Below are 22,545 nucleotides of genomic sequence, written 5' to 3'. Positions count from 1 at the left end.
TTCAGTGTGGCCCCAGGATGAGACTATGTGAGAAGAATTTGAGTATCAGAAGAGATTTAGCCAGAATTCTGGAGGTCACACTGTTCACAAAGACAGTGTATAAAAAAAAAATCCAAACAATTCAAACAGATAACACTCTAAAAACATCCACGGTTGGACTCAAAATTGTTAGCCAAAAAAAAAAGGTGCACTTTAATTTTCATAATGCTTAAATTGTTCTAGGCATAAGAAGAATTTCAAAACAAAAGCCTGCCAGCACCTTTTATAATCTCCAGGAGACATGTTCCCACACGCTTTGTTCCCTTTGAGGGAACTGAACATTTCTCCTTTGCTATTCACTTCTCTAATTGGAACCGTTTCTTCACCACCAAGGACTCTGGGCCTACGACCTTCTAGTTTCTCTTTTCTTCATACCACTGTCGATAAGGACGGCTATAGGACAGGGGGACAGTAGGGCAGAGCCACCTCCTGTGAGTTGGTGGATCTTTCCTCCCCCAGAAATGATACAGATGAACAGAAGGCAAGACTTATGTCAGACTCTTGTCACATTGGTAGGTTCTTTGATGATTCCCTTTTGAACCATCACTTGATTTTGTAGGGAAAGGAACATCTAACAAGACTAAAATGTAATTAATAATCTGAATTTTTCTTCACTTTCTTCCTTGGCCAGTGGCTCTCAGCTTTCCTAATGGTATAACACTCTAATACAGTTTCTCATGTTGTGATGATACCCAGCCATAAAATAATTTTCCTTGCTACTTCATAACTGTAATTTTGCTACTATGAATTGTGATGTAAATATTTTTTGGAGATAGAGGTTTATCAGGGGTCATGACCCACAGGTTGAGAACCACTGTTCTAAACAAGGTCTCTGCATTACTATAATAATGATATTTGTTCTCATACCAGAAGGCACCATTCTGCTGCTCCCATAAACAATGCAAATATGTTCTTTATTTTGGACCTATATGCTAGGTCGAGTTTGGCCATTCCATTTACCTGAAGATGAGACATGGCAATAATGATTTTACTTGTTCATTCTGACAGACCCTGGCCGGGGTGACGAAGAACATGCTACAAGGACATGTGTGTGGCAATAGGGACGCTGTAAATGGTTTGCATTATTTGGAGAAGATGCCATTCCATCCATGCACTTTCCTGCAGCAGCTCAAAGAACCACCCACGGAAAGACCCTGCTGGTATCTCCTTCCATCTTAGAGGACTCTGAGGAGGCACAGTGGTGCAGAGATTGCCGTGTCCAGCACAGATGAAATGATTTGTTGAAGCTTCCCCATGCAGAGCTGGAGAGGTGCTAGGCTGCCCCTCACGTCACACCAGTCGCCCCATCTTCCATCGACACTCATATGTGGATGCAAGCACTATGAGGAGAACAGCTGTGTCTCATCTTCCGGACATTCTGGCTCCCTGAGCCAGCTATGTCGCTCCATGAGAAGACTCGCCTATGTCCAGCACCCATCAAGCCAGCCAAGAACAGGCATTGTAAAACACAAACTCCTTAAAGCGATTCTGTGGCACAAATGGTTAAAGGAAATTTCTGCCTCTAGGATGATGCTGGGTCTGACAGCCAAAGTGAGCCAAGTTAAATGTCATTAATGACCATTGTGTTGTGCTGCCTTTAAGTGGACTACACTCTAAATATCATAAAAGCAAAGGGGGGGGGGGGAGTCTGTTTTCCCATTTCCGTTTGTGATCATTTTATGCATTTTACTGGAAAACTACTATTGATGCTCTCTAGAGATGATTCTAAAATAACTTCCTACAGCTGGAAAACCATTTCCTTAATAGAGTTAATTTGTATGACAAATCCAGATTCATACCATGAGTTGCTAGGCAATGGCACAGGATGTGATTTAAAACATCCTAATTGTGTTTCGTAGCACAGAGCTTTCCAATGGCCCTATGAAGCTGAGATGCCATGACATAATGTGTATATCCAGGAAGCAGAAGGTCTGGCTGAAGGCCTGTGCACATTAACAGAGATGATTGTCAACTTACAGACCTTTGCTAATAACATTAAGATCTTATTATCAAAGGTCTGTAACTTGACAATTGCTTTTTCTTCTTAGTCTCATTTTAACTCTTGGATGACAGGAGTCCAGAACATGGCCTGGATACTTCCCAGCACACGAATGTAGATCTTCTATGCCACTCAGGTACTGAGGTCAATGCCATGAAGAGGAGAAGACAGTGTACTGCATTGCACATTCTACAGGAGGGCTTAGTCCACGGTCTCCATAGCTATGTGAGAACAGCTGAAGGAAAGTCAGTCCTCGAAAATGGAGGTAGTTCCAATCAGGAGTTCTTGGCTGGGATGCTTATACTCCCCAGGGGAGGTTATCAGTGTATGGAGACATATCTGGTTGTGTGTCAGTGTGGGGGATGGTAGGTACCACTAGTATTTAGTGTATTAGCTACATGTCCTATTGTTTCTGTAGTAACAGTGTTGCTCAAATCAAGTGACTTTAAACAACCTACATTTATTCTCTCATGATCTCCAAAATCAAGGTTGTAGGAGGCATATGCTTTCTCTTTGAAGGCTGGAGAGGAGAACATTCCTTTGCCTCCCAGCTTCGGATGTTCAACATGATCCTTGGCATCCCTTGGTTTGTAAGCATGTCCTTCTAGTTTCTGCCCCCACCATCACATGGATTTCCATTCCATGAATCTCTGTGTGTGTCCTCTGATTCAAGTGGCACTCTAATCTGTGTCTAAATATCCTTCTCCTTATAAGAGTACCAGCCAAAGACTGATGGCCCATTTTAATGGAACTGCCTTTCCAAGTGAAGTCACCTCCTGTATTAACATAAACTTGGCAGGGATGCTGTATGTTCAGGGTAGTGGATAGTTTTTCTTGCAACTGTTTCTTCTTCCCAAACCACAAAGGTATACCTGGCATGCTGGTCTTCAAATCTTGCACATGCTGTATGCTCACTTCCCTCTTCTCTACCCAGGGCTCTCGGTGAGCCTAGAACTGTGGCCACACCTTCCTCTCTGTAGACCCCTCTGCCAAAGGCTCGTGTTCTCAAGAGTGAGGCTTCACAGGTTCTATCTACGTTCAAGTTATGCAAACAAGACCGTGTATGAACAAACCTTAGATGTGGAAGGCTTCTTGTCAATAGAAGAATGGGACACCCAGTATCACAAAGCAGTGTCCCAAGACTCCTCATTCTTACCCAGATATCTCCAGGTTATATTACCCATGGGTGCAAATCTGCAGGTTGTCTAGTAGCTCCTCTCCTTTTCCATCATCACGATAAGAGGTTTCACCTGGTACAATCTAGCACCACCTCACAGAGGCAGGAGAGCATAACCATGTGGAGGGTCAGCAATTCTTTCACAGCAGGAAAATATTAATATTTGGTCTTTTGCTATGTATTGTAATGCTAAATATTGTCTCCCAAGGCCTAATTGCCCCCCAGAGACAAGCTAATCCCCACATAGAACCAAGTGATGCTATCTATCCTTGCCCTCCCCCAAGTTATCCCTGATTGGTGAATAAAGGTACTCATAGCCTAAGGCTGGGCAGAAAAATGAGTGTAGTTTTGGGGTTCCTGTTCTTGGGGTCAGAGGTGTGGGACTATGAGGAGGGTAAGAAATGTGGGAGGAGGAGAGAGAGAAGAAAAAGGGGGATATATATATACTATAAAACTTGGACAAATGGGGTGGATTATTAAATCTACTTTAAAAACACAAAACATCTTAGAGCCATAATCTTACATTGGTAGAAATTTTTATATTTTGATATAGAATTGAGGTTATATTATGTTACATTGGTACCTAGTTTTGTATAATGATGCAAGTTTAAGATTTTCATTAATATAAATCTTTGTATGTTGATACAAAATTTAAGATTAATTTGTTAAAACATATTTATATGCTTCAACTCTTATAAAGGTATTATGCCTATGCAAACTCCTTTAATAATAGGTTTAATCATAATCCTTTTAATAACTGCGATTACAAACCATTTAGGATAATCAGTGCAAGTTAATAGTCAAATCAAATTCATGGTCTTATCAGTACTAGTCTGAATTATCACAAAAATATACATCCTGGGTTATACAGAAAATAGCTGGAGACAGGCAACATTTGACAATTCAGATATGCTATAAATAAATATATGGTCTTCAAAAATCTCAGGGACTCATAGAATATTGCATGTAACCAGAATTTATTTAATTTAAGATTTTTTTGACATTAAGACATGTCAACTCCTGGCAATACCCCATTAGACTATGAGCATTAAAAGCCTCCATATGAAATTGTGTCAATTATGGCAAACTAGCTACAGGGCAAAAAAAAAAAAAAAAAATTCCCCAAATTCATTTGCAGACAAAATGCTATCAAGAAATGACAAACGGACACAGGATAACTGATTGCCAAACTCTGCCAAGACAAGGTAAACAAGCCCTTCATGTTACTGCTTCTCATAAGGTCTGTCAGATATCCTGAGCCAGAAGCTGATGATAGATCCTCCAGCATTATAGAGAATACTAGGGACTGTCCAGAAGGTCAACTCTCTCTGTCATTTCTATAACCATTGAAAGTTGCATCCCAACACTTCCTGCATACTCAAATAACATTTACTCCTTCTCAGGTCTCTGATAGAATTAAAGACTAAATAGTCATAATCTTACTATAATGTTAAATTTCTTAGAATTTAAGAAGATGTTCTAAGTCTAAGATGTTTTTATGTTAATATTTCAAAATTGGATAAAATTTGTCTAAGATATAGAACTCTAAACTCACCAAGATATAATAATTATAAAGGCTATTTTATTTAGACAAAGAAAGGGGGAGACTTACTGACGCTTGGTTTTTTAATATACATATATATGCATATATGTATATATATATGTAGTATTAAATACAAATATATGTGGCTCTTGCTGGCATATACTGTGGGATGAGAGTAGGAGACTTTGATGAGCAGTGATTTTTGTCTTCCAGGTCTGGTGTGCCTCATCAGCTGTTCCATGGACGCTGGTTGTTCCCATGAACAAGAGAATCTGCACATAAACCTAAGTGACACTATGTTACCTTTTCCCCCAAATTATCCATAATTGGTGAATAAAGATGCCCACAGTCTCTAGCTGGGCATAAAATAGGTGGGTTTTGGGGTTCCCAGGCTTGGGGTCAGAGGTTGGGGACAAGGAGGGAGAAAGAGATGGAAGAGGAGAAATACCATGGGGTAGATGAGCTATGAAAACATGACCATATAGGCTGACCAATTGGAATTAAGAGCATCCCAAATGGATCATACCAATTTATAATTCAGAATTATTGATGTGGACGTAGATTGTAATGGCTAACACAATAGATATCTGCCTAGCTCCAATGCTCTAAAAGCTTAATATAAATATAAAAGTTATACATCTTTTATCTGAAAACTTAATGATATAAGGAAGGATAGAAACCCAAATTTGAGATTAAATATGAACCATAAAGTGAGAAATATTATCTACTGTGCGATCTCTCATCTTTCTCTACCCTTAACAGATCAGCAAGCATGGAAGCTTCAGCTGGCTTGTTCTGCTCTGCAGATGATACAACAACAACAAAAACTGTTTTTTTTTTTCTTTTTAACACAAAGTCTCAGGTAGCCCAAGTTGGCCTCAGCCCAATGTGTAAGTGAGGATGAGCGAAGTAGAGGGATTGCAGGCCAGTGCCACCATACCCACTTTCAGTAGTCCTGGGAATCAAACCAGGAATTTGTGTATGGTAGGTGAGTCTTATCTCTATTCCAAAATCACATCTTTTTTTTAAGATCAAAATATGTCCTTTATATAGACATGAAGGCACCTAATGAAAGAGTACAATTCATAAGTCTTATTAGACACATGTAACATGACATGGAAGGAGACCTGGGCAGGATAATTTTTTTCTGATGTAAGCAATATTTGGTTAAAGCTGAGGTCCATAAATGAGTCAAGATCTCTGAACTTCACAAGCAGCATGACTTCTGAACTTCACAAGCAGCCCAGCCCAGAATAAACATCTAAGAATCATTAATAATAGAGTCCAGTTGAGTAAAGAAGATTGCAAACCAAAGTTATATTCAGTGCCACATTGTGATGCACATTTCATAACACTAATGACTCTTCATAGAACTTGCCTTACCTCAATCCCTTCTTTGTTTAAGGCATACTCATCAAAGTTCAAAATAGCTATCTTAATCGTCCTTGGAGGGGGCAGCACAGTCAGGCCGATGTTGATGGCGTTGCTCCTCTTGGAATCCAGGACAATGATCTCCTGCCTTTTACCATCTGCAGCTATTTTCTTAGTGATAAAACAAGAAAAAAAATCAAAAGATTAATGTGTCATCCTGGGTTTCACTCCTTATTTAGAGGAAAGAGCAAATGTCCCAGATTCGGGTCAGGGAAGAACTGGATGCCATTCACCACAAGAGAGAGAGTGTGGGGCAGAGGGAGACAGATCAAGGCTAAGGTACTCAGTAGCCTCTAAGCTTGGGTCAGTAATGGAACTTCATGAGTCAGACACACTACAAAATAACATTGATTTTTCCTTCAATAGGAGAATTGCTTTGTGCAAGAGCAAAACCTGTTCCCTTCCCTACCCCACTCCCAGCCTTTTAGATTTCCTTCCATGTGTGTTATGAGGTGTTAGGATATGTCTTGGTTGGCTCAGTGTAAATAGTATATCTATAGCAGTGAATACCCAGGCTAAGAAGACAGGCTGGTGAAGACATTCAGTGTAGCTGGCATGCCAGCCCCTAGGTTCATGGATCATCCTAGGGCCTTCCTCATGATTTGAATGCCCTACATCCTTCAGACTAGAGTGCCTCCTCTTTTCTGTATGCTTAACTATCATGCAGCTGCCCGCTGCAAATAAGAGAGGGTCCTTCTAAGTAAGAGAAAAGAAAAGGCATGTGCCCTTAGAAAGGGGATGGGTAACAAGCATAGACACCAAAGAGAACTGAGAACTAGAGGTATTCTAGCATCCCTCACAGAACACTGGGTAGCTACTTTCACAATGGTATGGGTGCCTCTCAGAGGCAGACTCGCCCCCCCCCCCATCCTTGTGGCTAGCACAAGGCTAGCATATGACTAGCATTCAAGTTGTAAGCCTTTAAAACCCAAAGTTTACATCCCTTCCCAAATTTAGTTGTTGGTCTCCTAATTTCCGAAGAGATAGAATCTAGTATCAGAGGTCCAGACTTTTGAAGGCATTAATAGTTTGGGTAAGGTGGGAAGAGCAGAATCCTCATGACAGAACCAGTGTTCTTATAGGGACACAGCAAGAAAGAAAGGCAGGAAAAAAGCCATTGGCAGAATTAACCTGGCTAGCATCTTCATCTTAAACTCCACATAGCCTCAAGAACTATAAGGAATACATTTCTTTTGTTTAAACCACTGGGTATATGATTTTTCAAACACTTACATGTATTTATTTTTATGTATATAAATGGTATGCCTACATGAATGTTTGCATATATGTGCAAGCTTGGTGCCTGTAGAGTTGAAAAGCCGGCATGAGATGCCCCAGAACTGGAGTTACAGATGGCTGTGAGCCACTGTGTGGGTGCTGAGAATTGAACTTGGGTTATCTAGAACAACAACAAAGGGAGCCATCTCTCCAGCCTGGTGTATAGTATTTTATTATGGCCGCCTTAACAGATAAACACAGGATGTTTGGACTAAGTCAGCATTTGTTACCTCCAGAGCTGGGACACAAGCTGTGTCCACTTTTCCCTTCAGCTGTCAGGAAGTTATGTGTGGGTGGCAGTGGAGGAGACTGGTTCAGCCTCTACAACTGCCCAGGTTCCCCTTGGTGCAAAGGCATCTGGGAGGATGGCTGTTTTGAGTCACAGAATACTCTTATGGTGGCAAAGAAGGTAAGGTGGCTCACTTAAGGAAAACTGTACCCAGTGATGGTGTGTGATCACTGAGCAAGGATTCCAACAGGAGACCAGTGTTTCCTGATGAAAAGGCCAGGTCTGCAAAAACTAACTCTCTAGCTGGACCCTTAAGAGTATCTGGGATACTGCCAGGTCCCAGGGAGAAAGTCAGTATATGAGCCATTCTACTCAGCCTGGGACCTGTCAGGGATGAGGCTATATCCTGAAAAACCTCACAAACTAGAATGCAGGAGAAACTCTGACCACATTTTGCGGACAAGTACCCTCTGAATGATTGCTTTGAAGCTGCCTGAGCCCAGGAGCCCTCCTGTTCAGCAAGTTTCAAGAATGGTCAGGATGGGAGGAATGCTGGAACAAAGAACCTGCCATCCAAGGCTCTAGGCTTGAGTGCGTAACTATGGGATGGCTGAACATAAAAACAGGGCTATCTCTACTGTGTATCTGCTTTTGCATAGTAGGTATGCAACCCTGTGAGGGAAATAGCTGCAGGGCTGTGTTGAAATATGCTACTTTCCCAAGTATGTCCAAGGGAAAGGGGGACTTGTTTATTTAAGAAGGGAGGGACCTTGAAAAGTCTCCAGGCCGGTTTAGTTCCATGAAGCCTATGAAACAGAGTTCCTCCTTTGAGAGTCTATGTAGCAACTCTTACCCCCAAAGCCCAGGATGATCTTTGGAGATATGCCTCAGGCCTTGATACCATGCATGGATTTTTGTTCATTTCTTTTGCACTTAACCAAGAACACTGCAGAGAAAGGGTGAGGTGCATAAACAGCCAGGATGGATAAAAGGTAACAGGAGGTTACCCTATGTGCCCAGGGGAAAGAAAGAAGACCTCATAGAGAGAAGGGGTGGAAAGGAAGACAAGGGGTTCAGCACCTTTTTCTCAGGTTGTCCCAGAAGGACGAGGATCTGATGTATAGGAAGACAGAGCTGAATGTCTTTACAATGAGGCTTCAACAGACAGCACACAAATGCAAAAGAGGCAGCCACTTGGGCAGACTGGTCTACATGGACTGTGACTGATAACAACAGCTCTAGAGTCCGAAGGAGAACCAGAAGCCTGAATGTCTGATGCTTTCCAGAGGGTAAAGAGTGACAGATAAATGAGAGTGTCTGGAGCAGCCAAGCCATGCTTAGGCTTGGCCGAAATGGGTGCTTAGTGGAGACACGAAGGGCTAATGCTACCTGGGCTAGAGATGTAAAAGTTAGGTTTGAGAGTAGATCAAACCATTATCCCTAAAAACAAAGGTTTCAGGAGCTGCATGTAAAAACTCGAACTTGACTCTGAATAGTTACAGAGGGTGTGAGGCCACATCAGAGTGTATGACTGCAGCCCACTTTCAGCTAACATCCTAGGGAATGACAAAGGCCGCCACTTTGCCTCCAAGCTTTGGAAGGCAGAGGAGGAAGACTCAGAAAGCAATGAGAAAAGTCAGAAAGACATTTACAATCAGTATAAGGTTTTCATTTGCTAAGATCATCTCTTTGATTTGTTTCTTCTCCCTGCTGGGGATAGAACCTAGGGCCTTGCACACGTTAGGCAAACACTGTACTGCTGAGCTATGTCTTGGGCTCACCCTCTTGACATTTTAAAGAGTAATTTTATTAAGAACAGAGGATCAAAATGTTTAGAAAGTGAAACATTGAAAACACTGAACTTGTCACCCCGGAAGGTACTGTGATTGAAAATAGAAACCCATCTAAGGATATGATGTCTTTGGAGAACTCCCCAAGTCTTGGAGAAGGCTGCTGAATCTGAGAGCACTTCCATGAAAGGCAACTGGCCTCTGCATGAGCTGCTTGGCAGCAGGTTCCACGGACCCTGGTCTGGGTCTGGTTTAGCCTGGCCATTCTAGAAATGGTAAATCATGCCTGCTGACGCCTGGCTCACTCCCACCAAGAATGACACTCTGGGATATTCTCAAAACTCTCCCTTGAGAAAGCGGCAGTTATAAGGTTACACGTTGCAATGATACAGATGTCACAAGGATGAGAACTCTATAATTTTTCTAATCTTTCCATGAGACTCATAAAGAGATACATAGCAAAGCTTTCTAGCAAAATGAATGAAAAAAAAAAAAAAAAACCTAAGTCTATATAAGGGCAAAACAAAAATTCTTTAGTTAAACTAGAATAAAATCTTTAGTTGGCATGGTGGTGCATGCCTTTAATCCCAGCACTCAAAAATCTGAGGCAAGGGAATTATTTTGAGTTTGAGGCCAGTTAGGGCTTATATAATAAGACTCTGTTTTTAAAAAATGAATGGGGGAGGGAATAAAAAATTATTCTACCCGAGAATAGGCTTGCCTTATTATTAAGGGGGGAAGGTATTAATTTCTCATGCTGTTGAGACTCTGATAGCTGAAGTCAATTGGACATTGGACATCCTGTGTTTTCCTATCCCCATAAGCAGAGGACACAGTGAGACTGTTACCAACTGTAGTAGCAGCACAGGAATAAAATGTTGTGTTTCTAACCTCTAAGCAGAATTTGGGCTTTCTGGTGTCATAAAGAACATAACAAACTCTCTCATATGTGAATGTGAAGTACAGATATCTTTATCTCATCTTTAGAGACAAGGCCAGACCAGATGTCACCATGGAAGGTGTCAGGAGGCTATGTTCACGTGTCACTTTAAAGGAAACACAAACTCTGAATATCCTTTACAATCTAAGATACTTTAAAAACCACTCAGCCTAGGCCTGGGCAGGTGTGCAGTCCCTTAATCCCAACACAAAGGGAAATAGCCATGAACATCTACTGCAAAGTTGAAGCCAGCCTGGTCGGCACAGTAAAATTTCAGGCCTGCTAGAGCTACACAGGGAGACAATAAAACCAGCAACAAATATCACCCCGATTGAGGCTTCTACCCTGGCTAGTTAAATCACCATCTCTATATTTCTTTCAAAAGTCTTTGTTAGTAGTCTCTGATATACTAAGAAATTCAGGGCGAACAGAGCATGGTAGTTTAAATGAGAGTTTCAGGCATTTGAATACTTAATTCATAAATACTGATACCGGTCCGCAAGTTTAGGAGCTATGGCCTTGCTAGAGGAGGTGTGTCGGGGGCTAGCCTTTCCTAGTTAGCTCCTGCTTTGTGCTGGCAGTCCAAGATGTAAGCCCCCTGCAGCCGCCCTCTGCTGCCATCTCTTTGCTCTGTCACCACGGACTCCGACCCTCTCTGGAACTGTAAGCCCAAATAAACTCTTTCTTGTATAACTTGTTTTGATTATGGTGTTTTGTTGCAGCAATAGAAAAATAGATAACACACTAAACAAATTTCCACCAAATTTATCTGAGACCCTTCCCCAAATAAAGCCAAGGAACCATAATGTTCTCAAGAGCAAAACCAGGTCCTCGCCTTGTCACCCTTCTGCTTTCTCCACACTTGTCTTGGTCTGGAAGTTAACTGGGATATAAAGAAGGTGCCCATTGAAAGTAAAGGGTTTTTCAGCCCCCACTGGGTGTAAGAATTGGGAAGGCCATTTCACAGAGCTCCTCATGTCAAGTCCACATGTTCTGGGGACTCTCTTCCCTGAAGTAGTTTTCTGGAATCACTTGAACATACATCACCACATCTCAGAGCCACAGTACAAATGAATGGTAAGCCTTATCCAGGGTTTCGGTCTCCACACAAAACAATGGAAGAGATTTAGAGACATTTGCTGCCAAGTCAGAAAAGTGGGTTCTGTTTCACAAACTAATTTTGAAGAGAAACCCAGGAAGTAAGGCATCTTTTTGTTCTTCTTATGATTATTAAGTGCCCCCCCTCAGCACTGGCTCTCACAAGTGAATCTTTGGGGTGGGCATGACTGGATAATCACAGCCATACCCTATCCCTTTGGTCTGGTGTCAGTTTTCCAATAGAAACGAAACCCAGCTCCCTTTGTTTCATGCTGTCTTGCGAAGTTGATTTCATTTTTGTTGTAGGCTATTGTGTTTAATGAGAAACTTCTCATGAGCCAGAGTTCGGAAGTGGCAGTTTACAGCTGTGTTGTATGAAAATCACAGTCAGTGATCAAAAACAGATGTGGAGTTAGTTATGTTGGAATTGGTAACACATACAAAAAGGACTCATCTCTCCAAGGTGGTGACGCTATAATATTAATTGGCATTTTCACCCCTTTTAACATTTCAAAAATTAGCTCTGGCTCACATTTCCTTAAAACAATTTTTTTAAAGAAAGAAAGACAGACAGACAGACAGTCAAACAACAACAACAACAAAAAGCCCTCAAAGGTATATGCTCCTAAGTTTCACTGCACAACATTCTGGAAACAATTTAATGAATATTTCAGTTTTGTTGTCTCTCAGTGTCCTTAGGGGATTAGTTACAGGACCACCAGAGAGTGCAATAATTCTCAAATGCCTTACATAAATGGATTTTTACATACTTTGTACATAACCCTTGGAATACTCTAGAGTGTTCTAAATCATCTTGGGATTATTAATATTACCTAGCATAATACAAATGCCATGTACAAGCTGTTGTATTGTTTTGGGAATAAGGACAAGGAAACATTCTATAAATGTTCAGCACAAATGCACATTTTTTTAAAAAACGAGTTCCATCTGCAGTTGACGCAACCTTAAGATGCTGAACTCTCCAATGTGGATGACTGACTATTCCCTTATGTCCCTGCTTAACCAACCATGGTTATAAAATTAGCCATTAGCAAGGCCTTATATTACTATTTCAGGGGGTGGTCACCTACTACAGGTAAGAATAGAACTCTGGTGCTGAGAGGATGGAAGCCAGTAGCTTATCCCCAGCCATGTCAACAACAGTGAAACCAAGCGAAGAAGGAGATGGGTAAAGTAACACTCACTTCTCCTGGTAACTTAATTCTACCAAGTTAATCATGCCTCCACTACTAACCTGCCTCCCCTTTTAGTCTCAGTCCGGAGGCCACAGGCAGCCTTGCCCAGCAACCTCCAGGATATGAGCAGCAGTGGGAAGCCAGCAGCACAGCCAGCCAAATAAGTACATGAAGGACAGAGGGAGGAAGCAGAGAGAGGAGGGAAGCCAATTGGGTCAGTGGGTCCAGCGTAGTATATGAGATGGGTCATGACCTAACTCTCCACTGGTCTTCCCCACAATGCCAGGCTGACCGTACGAAGAGGAGGACAGCATATGGGCACCTAAGCACTGGGTGACAGCACCCTGGAAAACGTCAGGATATGGATACACTGAGAGTAGGTGTTCAAAAGAACAGGATTGATGAGATAATTTGCATCCAAGCTCAGTAATTCAGATCTTACAGTAAAGAAGCTTTAATTCTGACTTTAGGATATTTCTGAGGCAGGAAATAATGGAGAATCGTATCCTCTCTGAGCCTGGGCAGAAATAGACACTGGGATAAACACCAGTTGGCAAAGGGGGTCAAGAAGTTTAAGGATCTCCACATGGATTTAAAAGAAGACTGACCAATAAATGTCACCCAGCTGGTCCCTCAGCATAACTCAACTTCTAAGAGGAAGCCATGGCACTTCCTCTTAGACACACACACACACACACACACACACACACACACACACACACCCTGAGAATGGACGAATCAGCTGGGGAAAGAACTGACTCAGAGATATCAGCTCTTACCTGCCTTTATGTCCTGCTGGGCCTTCATCTGACCCAACAGAAAACCCAAAACTTACTTAAAACATTAAAAATTCTTGCAGTTGTTCCTCTGACTCAGTTGTATGGTTCTCGGACATGAGCTAGTTAGATGACCTTGTGTATCCTGAGTCACATATTTGTGGGTTGAGACATAAAATGGAGGTGTTATTAAAGCACATATTATTGGGAAATACAATCTGTTACTCATTTCTATATCAGAATGTGCTGACCATGGGGTTATGTCCAACCATTCTGTAGAGTTTCCCACACCTAATTCTATGTAACGCCCGTGTGAACAATACTGCAATAGTGATGCCTGCAGGTTCTCTTGCATTTATGAAAATAAACAACTTAAATGCATATCTCTTATAGGGATGCAAATATGTCATTACTGAATATCTAGACAGTTTTAGTATGTCGCTTCAGAGGATTATTCGGAGACTGAATTATTGCCTCTGGCAAAGCACTGAGTGACTAGAGCTAAGTTCAAAGTGCTACTATGGTCCCCTCCCTTGAAGTGACAGTAGATGATCATGTTCAGTGAACATGCTAAGTGAGCAAGTTCAGTTCCTTTGGAGTGTGCTGACATTGCTCCTGGGCTACACGGTCAGCCATGATTGGCCTTTTTGCTTCTTAGCCTGGGTTGTCTGATGTGCTACTGTGCATTTTGCCATAGCATGGATTTAAGGCATTTTATCTGAGAAGTTAGACTTTTCAGTCCCATGGACTTCTTATCAAATAGCCAAAACCAACAAGATGGGCTGTTTCATCAAGAACAAAGCTCTCTTGCTCTTCTCCTCTCCTAAGCAAGAACAACTCCAGGGCCCAGCCTACCTTGGTGACAGACAGCTCCTTAGACTTGGACTCAAACAGGTGCTCTAGTCTGGAAGTGTCCACCTTAATAGGTTCCAGTTTTGACCACAGGAATTCCCTGCACCGACGATTGTTCTTACTTGGCCACTCAAAGGGCCGGACTTCATTCCAGAACAGTCGGATCGTCTTCTTTTTCTTGGTGAATGCTGGCTGACCCCTGGGTACCTGGGACCACCCTAAGCCCTGAGGAGTATTGAACACAGGAGAAGCCAATAAATTACCGGGGACTGGTGGGGGAGGCACACTGTCCAATAGGGGTGGAGGGGGTGGGGGTGGCAAACCCAGGAAAGTGGGAGGAGGTGGTGGGGGTGGCCCTGGGGCTTCTCGGTGGCTGAGATCCACATCCAGAACATCAATATCATCATCCTCCCCTAGGTCTGTGAAATCCATGTCTTGGATTCTTAGCTCCCTTGGATTGGCCATGAGCTGGTCCCAGATGTAATCAGACTCAGTCTTCGGCTGTGCTGGTGGTGTATCCGGGACCTTGTCCTGCGACTCTGAATCAGGGGAGATGGAGCCTCTTCCTACTTCTCCACTGTTGAATTTCTCAGCAAATGCCTTCACACTGCCCCGGTTGTCCAAACAGCCAATGTCCACCCTCTTGATGCTCTCGTCTGGGGCCTGAGAGTTGGCCTGCAGAGTGGATATCCTGGTGGCCAGGCTGGCCACTGCCTCCACCTCCTGTGCAGACCTCCCAGGTTCGCCATCACCTTTCTCTTCATCTTCTGTGGACTTTCTGTTATGGGCATACAGCATGTCCAGCATGAACCGTTTGCTGGTAAGGATGTCACCACCCTGTCCATTTACACCCACATCCTGAAGGCTGCCGGACCACAAACCTGAAGGGACATGAGAAGGAAGTGGTAAGAAAGTTGCAGGGGGCCTCCAATCTACAAGAAAACCAGTTATGTATGAAAACAGGTGGACACGAAGGAGCAGCTCCTAAGGAGTCACTAAGGTAAGGCACTCAAAGCAGATGAACACAGCTGAGGAATCAGAATCTCCTAAATGACAGCACTTCTGGCTCCTACCTGCACTACATAGCTTCTTCCCTTTCCTCCTCCTGTGACAGCAGGTCAAAATCTAAGCCTCCATATATAGATAAGGGACATCTGTCCTAGCTAGGCTAGGAATAACAGGGAGTGCCCCCCTAGGCCAGTGCAAGGGCTAGAGGGACATCTGTCCCCTGACTCTACACCACAACCCTACTATCAGGTTAATGGTCCCATCTCTGGGGGCCTTAATGCTACCGAGAAGTCTTCCCTTTCTTTGAAATGCCCCCCACCCGTCTCCTCTTTTCTTTCACTTGCCTGCACAGTTCATCCTCCGGGTTGTCTTACTTCTGCAGTTCACCAGTTTAACAGACGAGGTCCAAAGAGCTCTGCCATTCAGCTTCCAGCCTCCTATCTCCATGAGAACTCAGGCACAGCCTCTGTCCTGTGGCTCTCTACAACTGTCCCTTAGGACCGAGCACTCTGAGTGTTAGGACACCACTGGGTGATTCTCTGTTGGGTCCTCTCACCAGCACTTCCCTGCGCCTCCTACTAAGACCTTTCCGCTCCTCCCACCCCCAGGCTTCTCCAGTAAATACAGGTGAACTTTCTCCCATCTTAAAGCCTCTCCTGACTCCTATCTCCACATCACTCCAGCTTCTGATCCTCCCCCATAAGATAATATTACTTCTGAAGTTGTTTCACTCACTGCTCCCATTTCTCTCCTTTGTAAGGCTCATAGACACGAGCTTCTGCTTACCCAGCCCTTTACAACTGTTTTTTTTTTTTTTTTTCAAGGTGGCCAGTGGGGTTCAGTGCCCTGGTCTTTCGTTCCTGATGTCACACTCACCAGTCTTTTTCCCTCTTTCTGCCTGCCTCTTCCTTACCTTTGACCTTTACCTGTCCTCAAACCTCACCTCTCACTTGCTCTCTCACCCTCCCTAGACTGCCACTGGAGTGGTTTGCTGCCCCCTTGATGGCAGCTTCCTCCACCCTAGCACCAGGTCCAATCCTTGGCACCTGCTTTGTGATCCTCTGCAGGTGGTAGAGCCAGGCATTAGGCTGATAGACCTTCCAGCCATAATCCTAGCCTCTTTCCTTGTGCCCCACTCTTGCTCAAGTCAGCACAGCTCTCCCTGTAAACAGGGACTGCTTTGATAGTAGATAAGCGGTCTTTCCTAAGAGATAGTCGTGTCCTTCTCCATTGTGTGGGAAATGCTAGCTTTTCTTACTAATAACAACACAACAGGGTGGTCATTTTGAAGACTTTGGCCTTCTTGCCTAATTCTTTGCTTTTTTAATTCTTGCGTACATTTTGTACATTATTATTGTCCCTCATGTCCTTGACAACTTCCTTTGCACTGTAGTCCACCGTATTTGGTAGTAATATAACTTACTTCCATTTTATTATTATCATATAATTTATTATTAATTATAATATAGATAATATTATTAATATATTGCATAATGTAGCTTCCTAACTTTTTATTTCTTCTGTTAGAGAACTAGAAAAGAGCTACTTAATGATATTTTTGTAGATGTTCAGTTTCATATTTCTTGGTTTGGATATTTTTGTCTTGTTGATCTTTTGCTTATATATTATGATTTCTGATTTTGTGCTTTTGTGGGGTAGTGTGTATGTGTGTGTGTGTGTGTTTGTGTTTTATTGTTGTTTTGTTTGGGGGTTAGGGGAGTCTTTTTGTTTGCCTGTTCTTTTTTTAAAGAGAAAGAGAAAAGGCACTGAATTGGGTGAGCAAGGAAGTGAAGAGATCTGAAAGGAGCTGGGAGGAGGGAAAAGCATGATCTGAATAGTGTATGAAGAGAATTGGAAAAAAAAAGAATTTTCCACGGGTATAGTTGGTGTGTTTTTTAAAAAGCTACCACCAGTCTGTCCTTTAATGTAAACTAATGATTGAGATGCAAGGGCTTAAATATGTTGTTTATTTGCCTTTTCATTTATTCCCTTTGTTTCTCTCCCCTTGGTCTCCAATGAGCTGTGTGAACATCATCATTGGCACCATCATCACTATAATTATCATCTTCATCATTTTAATTCACCCTGAGTTTCAAATAGTGTCCTAAATACACAACTTTACACATTTTTCTTAGTGGGTTCTGGATATTACAATAAACACCTCCAAATAATCCCAGTCTATTAGAACTGATTTAATAATATAAGCAAAGTACAGAAACCTCACTCCATTGGGCTCTTTCTAAAGCACCTGGGGTATTTCCTCTACAGGGACTACATTGTAAAATGGCCTGGTGACTGTTTCAAACTTCAAACTTGTTCTCAGCAACCTCTGGGCCAGCTGTGTTCTAGGCACAGCTAGGAAGTGAGGGCTCATGGCAAATAAGACAGACATCCCCAGCTCTTATCTTGCTGATCCTCAAGTGTCATATAGCACACTATGACAATTACCATGTTCAGGGCCAAACAGGAAACGAAAGGAAAACAAAGGGGCCTGGAAGCTTTACTTTGTATCACTACAAATTTACTTCTTAGTAAGAGACACAATAGTTAGAGAAATAAATACAATGTCTCTATGACTTCATGAGCAAAAGCTACCATGACTCTTCTGTTAGACACTGTGAACAGTGTGGAATTTTAGGAGCTAGTAAGTTCCCATGAATGAACTAATCCTTCTCTCCATCCTCGAGTGAAGCAGAAGTCACCAGAAGTCTACATCTATACACTTGGATGCCACTTGCTCTTTGTGAAAAATGAATACTAGATTCCTGGGAGCTAAGAGGCTCCATTTTTCCAAAGTTGTCCTTTTTTGGAAGAAAGTTGCACTCTCAGATCCAAGAAGTTTTGTTCCCTGGTTTAGTTTTCCTAACCCAATTTGTTGGATTACTGAGCTCAAAAATGATGAGTAACACTAACTCATAACATTATCCATAATGCACAGAAGTCAGCTAGGACAAAAGTTACCGAGAACTTACCTTATGATCATAATTATGCTAAAATTGAGAAATGCATCTAGAAGTTGGAAATTACTATAATACTACTTGGAAGAAACTAAATAGTACTACTTAGTACATATGTATTTAAGACAGGCACAAGATTTTTAGTGCATTAATTTCCAAGATATGAGCTAATAGTCTTTGATTCCTTTCTTGTTACATCTTGGTTATAAGTAATATGAAAAATCAAACTCAGTATGTTTTAACTGGAAAAAACACAAGCAAAACTGTTTTAGACTAAGCCATTGATAAATCTATTGGAAGAGAGCATAGTTTCATTAATTTATTCATTCACTAACTCGTCTGGACTTCAGAAAGTGTGTTCTCAATGTTGTAACTAATAAGTCTATACAGTGCCTGGTTCAGGGCAAGAGGAGCCTAGGAATTGAATGTGTGCTCTAGTATGTGGCTCACTGAAGGCTGGTCCATTCCTCCACTGATAAGGAATGCTAGTTTTTATCACCTTGATGGCTTACAAGTCACAGATAGGAAAACCAAGCCCAAAGATATCATGGGTAGTATGAATAACCCTTTGAGCCAAGTCACTAAAACCCCAATGAGATCCTTAAAGTCTAGATATACAACCTAATGTACTGCTTGGACCCTAACTGTAAAGTTCCCAGTTGTAACTGAATTGAATGGATTCCAGGGGTGATAGTGAAAACAGTGAGTTCCAGAAGGAAAAACATATAGGTTACATTTGGGAGTGGGCCTAATACAATGTGTACAACTACCTAAAACCTGTATGTGCTGGTCTAGTACATCAATCTCACCTCCATGCACTGTGAACCATGCTATTTCACAAGTACTAATTCAATTTGCTTTATATATCTATTCTGGCCGTGGTTTTTATATACTTCCCCTCTAACAAGTCTTCTAAAGAAATAGATGACTTCCCGACCTGTCTCCAAACTTCAAGCGGAAATTGGAAACGCACTAAATTAGGCATGATCAACATTGGAACAGATTTTCTTTCCCACAGCTCATTCCTCAGCATAATTCTACCATCTGGACCATCTTCACCAACTATGAAACTAAGAGATCCGGCAGCATAGGAAGTCAGAGCCTGAGCCGTAGTGGGAAGCTGTTGGCTGCCTGGCACTAGGGGACAGGTGACAGAGCTGAGGGAGTGAGCGGTTCCCACAGGTCACCTTGGTAGGGACTCCAGGCTCTCTAAAACAGCAGAGCCTCTGCACACGGAGAAGGGGTTCCATTTACCAGTCGCCCTGTCTTCAGACAGTTTGTCTTCCTTCTCTTCCCTCTCCAAGGTGCTGCTGGAGGACGAGATGCTGGAGGCGGAACAGTTGTCCCTCTCATTCACCTCTTCGTTTTGCCTCTCTTTTTCACTCAGTGAAGCTCTTCCCTCAGGCTCTAGCTCCAGCACCGGCTCTTCTTGGCTCTCTGCTCCCCTGTGGGCAGATGCTATGTCCTGGCTGACTTCATCAGCACCCTGCCCAGCTTCCACCTCCGGTTCAGGCTCCTGGTCCTTACCACTTACTGATGGAGACAAGAGTAGAGATTACATTAAAAACAGATTTTTTCTGGAGGACAGGGGTCACCCCAAAATTGGTTTGATTCCTCTGAGAAAGGCCGAAAAGTAGCCCCCCAAAATCACTCATGTTCTGTGGTTATTGAACTAATGGTTTGCTGCTGTGAACAATACTGAGTAGGCCAGTGATGTGTAAGGCCACTTGAGCACGTGGCTGTGAGTCAGGCATGCCAGCTTCAGAGAGGTGAGCCTCAGAAATTGGAGATGTAGCAACAGCAACACAATGGATGTCAGAGAGCTTAGAAACCTAGGATTCCACTTATGCGGCAGCATAAAACCAATGCAATGTCTTTGTGGGGGAAACAGCAGAACCCACAGTAAATCAAGCTGACCTTCAAGCTGCAGTCTAAAGCTCTCTGACATTGGAGGCTAGCCCAGGGAGGCTGATTTCCCTGGAATCTGATACTCAGATAATGCTTGCTCTGTGGTGTAAAGTCAGCCCTTCAAGGAATCACTTGGTGTCTTACTCTGGAGAAGCCCAGGCCCACAATCTTGTGTGCACAACTGTCCTTTTCATAGGTGTCTTTCCTTCTCCCTTCAAGCCTATGCTTAAATCTATAATCTCTTCCCTCATAAACTCCAACTCTGCTTCATAACAAATATTTTTAAAGTATTGGGCTGGAAAGATGGTTTGATGGGGAATGGCACTTGTTGCTCTTGCACAGGACCTGGGTTCATGTCCCAGTCCCAACCGTGGTGACTCGCACCATCTGTAAACCTAGTTTCAGGAGATCCAGGAGGTATGCATATGGTACACATATAGGAATATAAGTATTCATACCCATAAAGTTAAGACATTTTAAACTACTAGGTAGGGTGGCTTATTCCTATAGGCCTAGCACTTCAGAAGTAAAGGTGAGAGGACCAGTGAGTATCTGTGACAAGCAAGACCCCACAGTGAGCTCCATATAAAAGGACCACTCATAGGCAGAGGCTTATTTCTAATGCATAAAAAAACTAGAAACACACTGCTGGTGCCGAGGTAAAATGCTCACATTCCCAGTCGTGTGCTGTTCCAGGGTGCAGCGAAATGGTTCCATCTGCCTCAAGCCTGGTTTTGCTGAGCAAAGCTCTCAGCTAAGAACTTTGGACGAGTAACAGAATGACTGAGAATACAGAAACCTCCAGCCAAACGCCAACTGGATAGGCCAGATGAGGCTGGGTCAACTCCCGACAGCAACTGCCCTGGGCTGGGTGAGGCTACAGAGCAGGATTCTGCCCATGCCTAGAGAATATGTGCTGAGTGTATGTGTGTGCACTTCTCTTGCTTGCTCTGTCTCCCCCCCCCACACTCCCACCTTTCACTGGGTGGGGGGAGCAGGGGATGGCCATAGGGTGTGAAGGCCTGGCCTCCTCACCTACCAGTGAGCCAAGCTCTGCCTTTATCGCAAGGAGAAAAGAAGCTCTCACTGGGCAGAGGCCCAACCATTATCCATTTTTTTTTTAGCAAGAAGTCATTCTGCCAGGACTCACTGGGGACAGCATCCCATCTCTATGCCCTGTGTTCTTCTGAGAATACAGCTTACGGAGAGGACAGAAGAAAAGAATGGGGGAAGGATAGATGAGGGAAGAACTGTAGACGTTTCTTATCATTCTCGGCACTTTGCAGCTACCAGAGAAGATATCCTGTGTGGACCCCACAGGGCCCCTCAGGCAGAATTGGGGGTAGGATGGTGGGTACCTTCCTCCTGTCTGGATGATCTCAGGCACAGGAGCCTGGTGCAGAGCCCAGTGGCTGTCCCGAAAGGTGTCAGGTCTGATAACAGCAGAAGGAGGCAAAAAGCCTTTGAGTTCACATGCCCGGGGACAGGTCTGTCATGCACTGTCTCTCAAAAGCAAAACCCAGGCTTTTGTTTGTGAGGAAATGAGTACACTCTTTGGAGAGGTCCTTTTGGGTCTAGGAGAATCTCACTGCTGATTTCTTTTTCCTTTGGCAATATACTCTTCAGTAGAGAGACACACCCCTCTGTGAGCTTTACAAGCCTGAAACATGAGCAATGGTGGTATCATGATGGGGCTGACAGAAAGCATATGTGTACAGGCACGCTGACTTCAGAATAGCCACATCAAAATGAAAATGTGTTTGCGACAGCCTAGCATGTGGCATGCATTTGGGCACTCATGGCGAGCATGTGGGGGACCTGGACAAGGGTGTCTTCCTGTGGCTCTGTGTCTGGCAGGGTGAGCCCGGATAACTTACCAGCCCCTGGAGACTCGGCAAAGGAGAAGGAATATGTATGGCTGCTGGTGACTTGACTTCAGTTGGCCTGGGCTGCCTGCGCTGTTTCATCCCATTTAACCTACAGGACTCAGCCACAGAGCTCCCTGGTTGGCCAAAGGCTGTCTGGACAGATGTGTTAACAGATGTGCTAGCTTTGAATGAGCCACTCTTGGGAAGAAGCAACAGAGTACCATCCAAACATGGCAGACAGAACCTAACAGCATGGAGCCTGGGCCACGAATGTGAGATATTTCCGCATACTGGGGAGGGGGGTGTTCTTCTTGTGATCTGTCTGGAAGTAGTCATCTTCTAAGTCACCTCCTGCCTAGAACACATGCCTCAGTATCCACAGGACCTGACTACAAAGCTGTCCTGATCAATTTGTGAGCATATTGAGTGCTGGTCACATATATGCAAACAAAGCAA

The 22,545-nt window shown here is 43.2% G+C and overlaps 1 protein-coding gene across 4 annotated transcripts in view; it reads right to left on the bottom strand.

The window, feature by feature from the left end:
• FHOD3 (formin homology 2 domain containing 3) overlaps nt 1–22,545 on the bottom strand; it is a 394,692-nt gene that overhangs the window by 28,059 nt on the left and 344,088 nt on the right. For all 4 annotated transcript variants that reach the window (XM_080920362.1, XM_080920363.1, XM_080920364.1 and 1 more), the window contains 3 exons: nt 19,568–19,846; nt 14,352–15,229; nt 6,142–6,300 (listed from right to left, as the gene is read on the bottom strand). In XM_080920362.1, coding sequence (XP_080776488.1) covers nt 6,142–6,300; nt 14,352–15,229; nt 19,568–19,846 — 1,316 coding nt within the window. The remainder of the gene's footprint in view (nt 1–6,141; nt 6,301–14,351; nt 15,230–19,567; nt 19,847–22,545) is intronic.

The sequence above is a fragment of the Micromys minutus genome (genome assembly GCF_963924665.1).
Source record: "Micromys minutus genome assembly, chromosome: 8".
Lineage (NCBI taxonomy): Eukaryota > Metazoa > Chordata > Mammalia > Rodentia > Muridae > Micromys > Micromys minutus.
The sequence above is the reverse complement of the archived record's forward strand: the minus strand, read 5'-3'. Positions and strand labels throughout refer to the sequence as shown.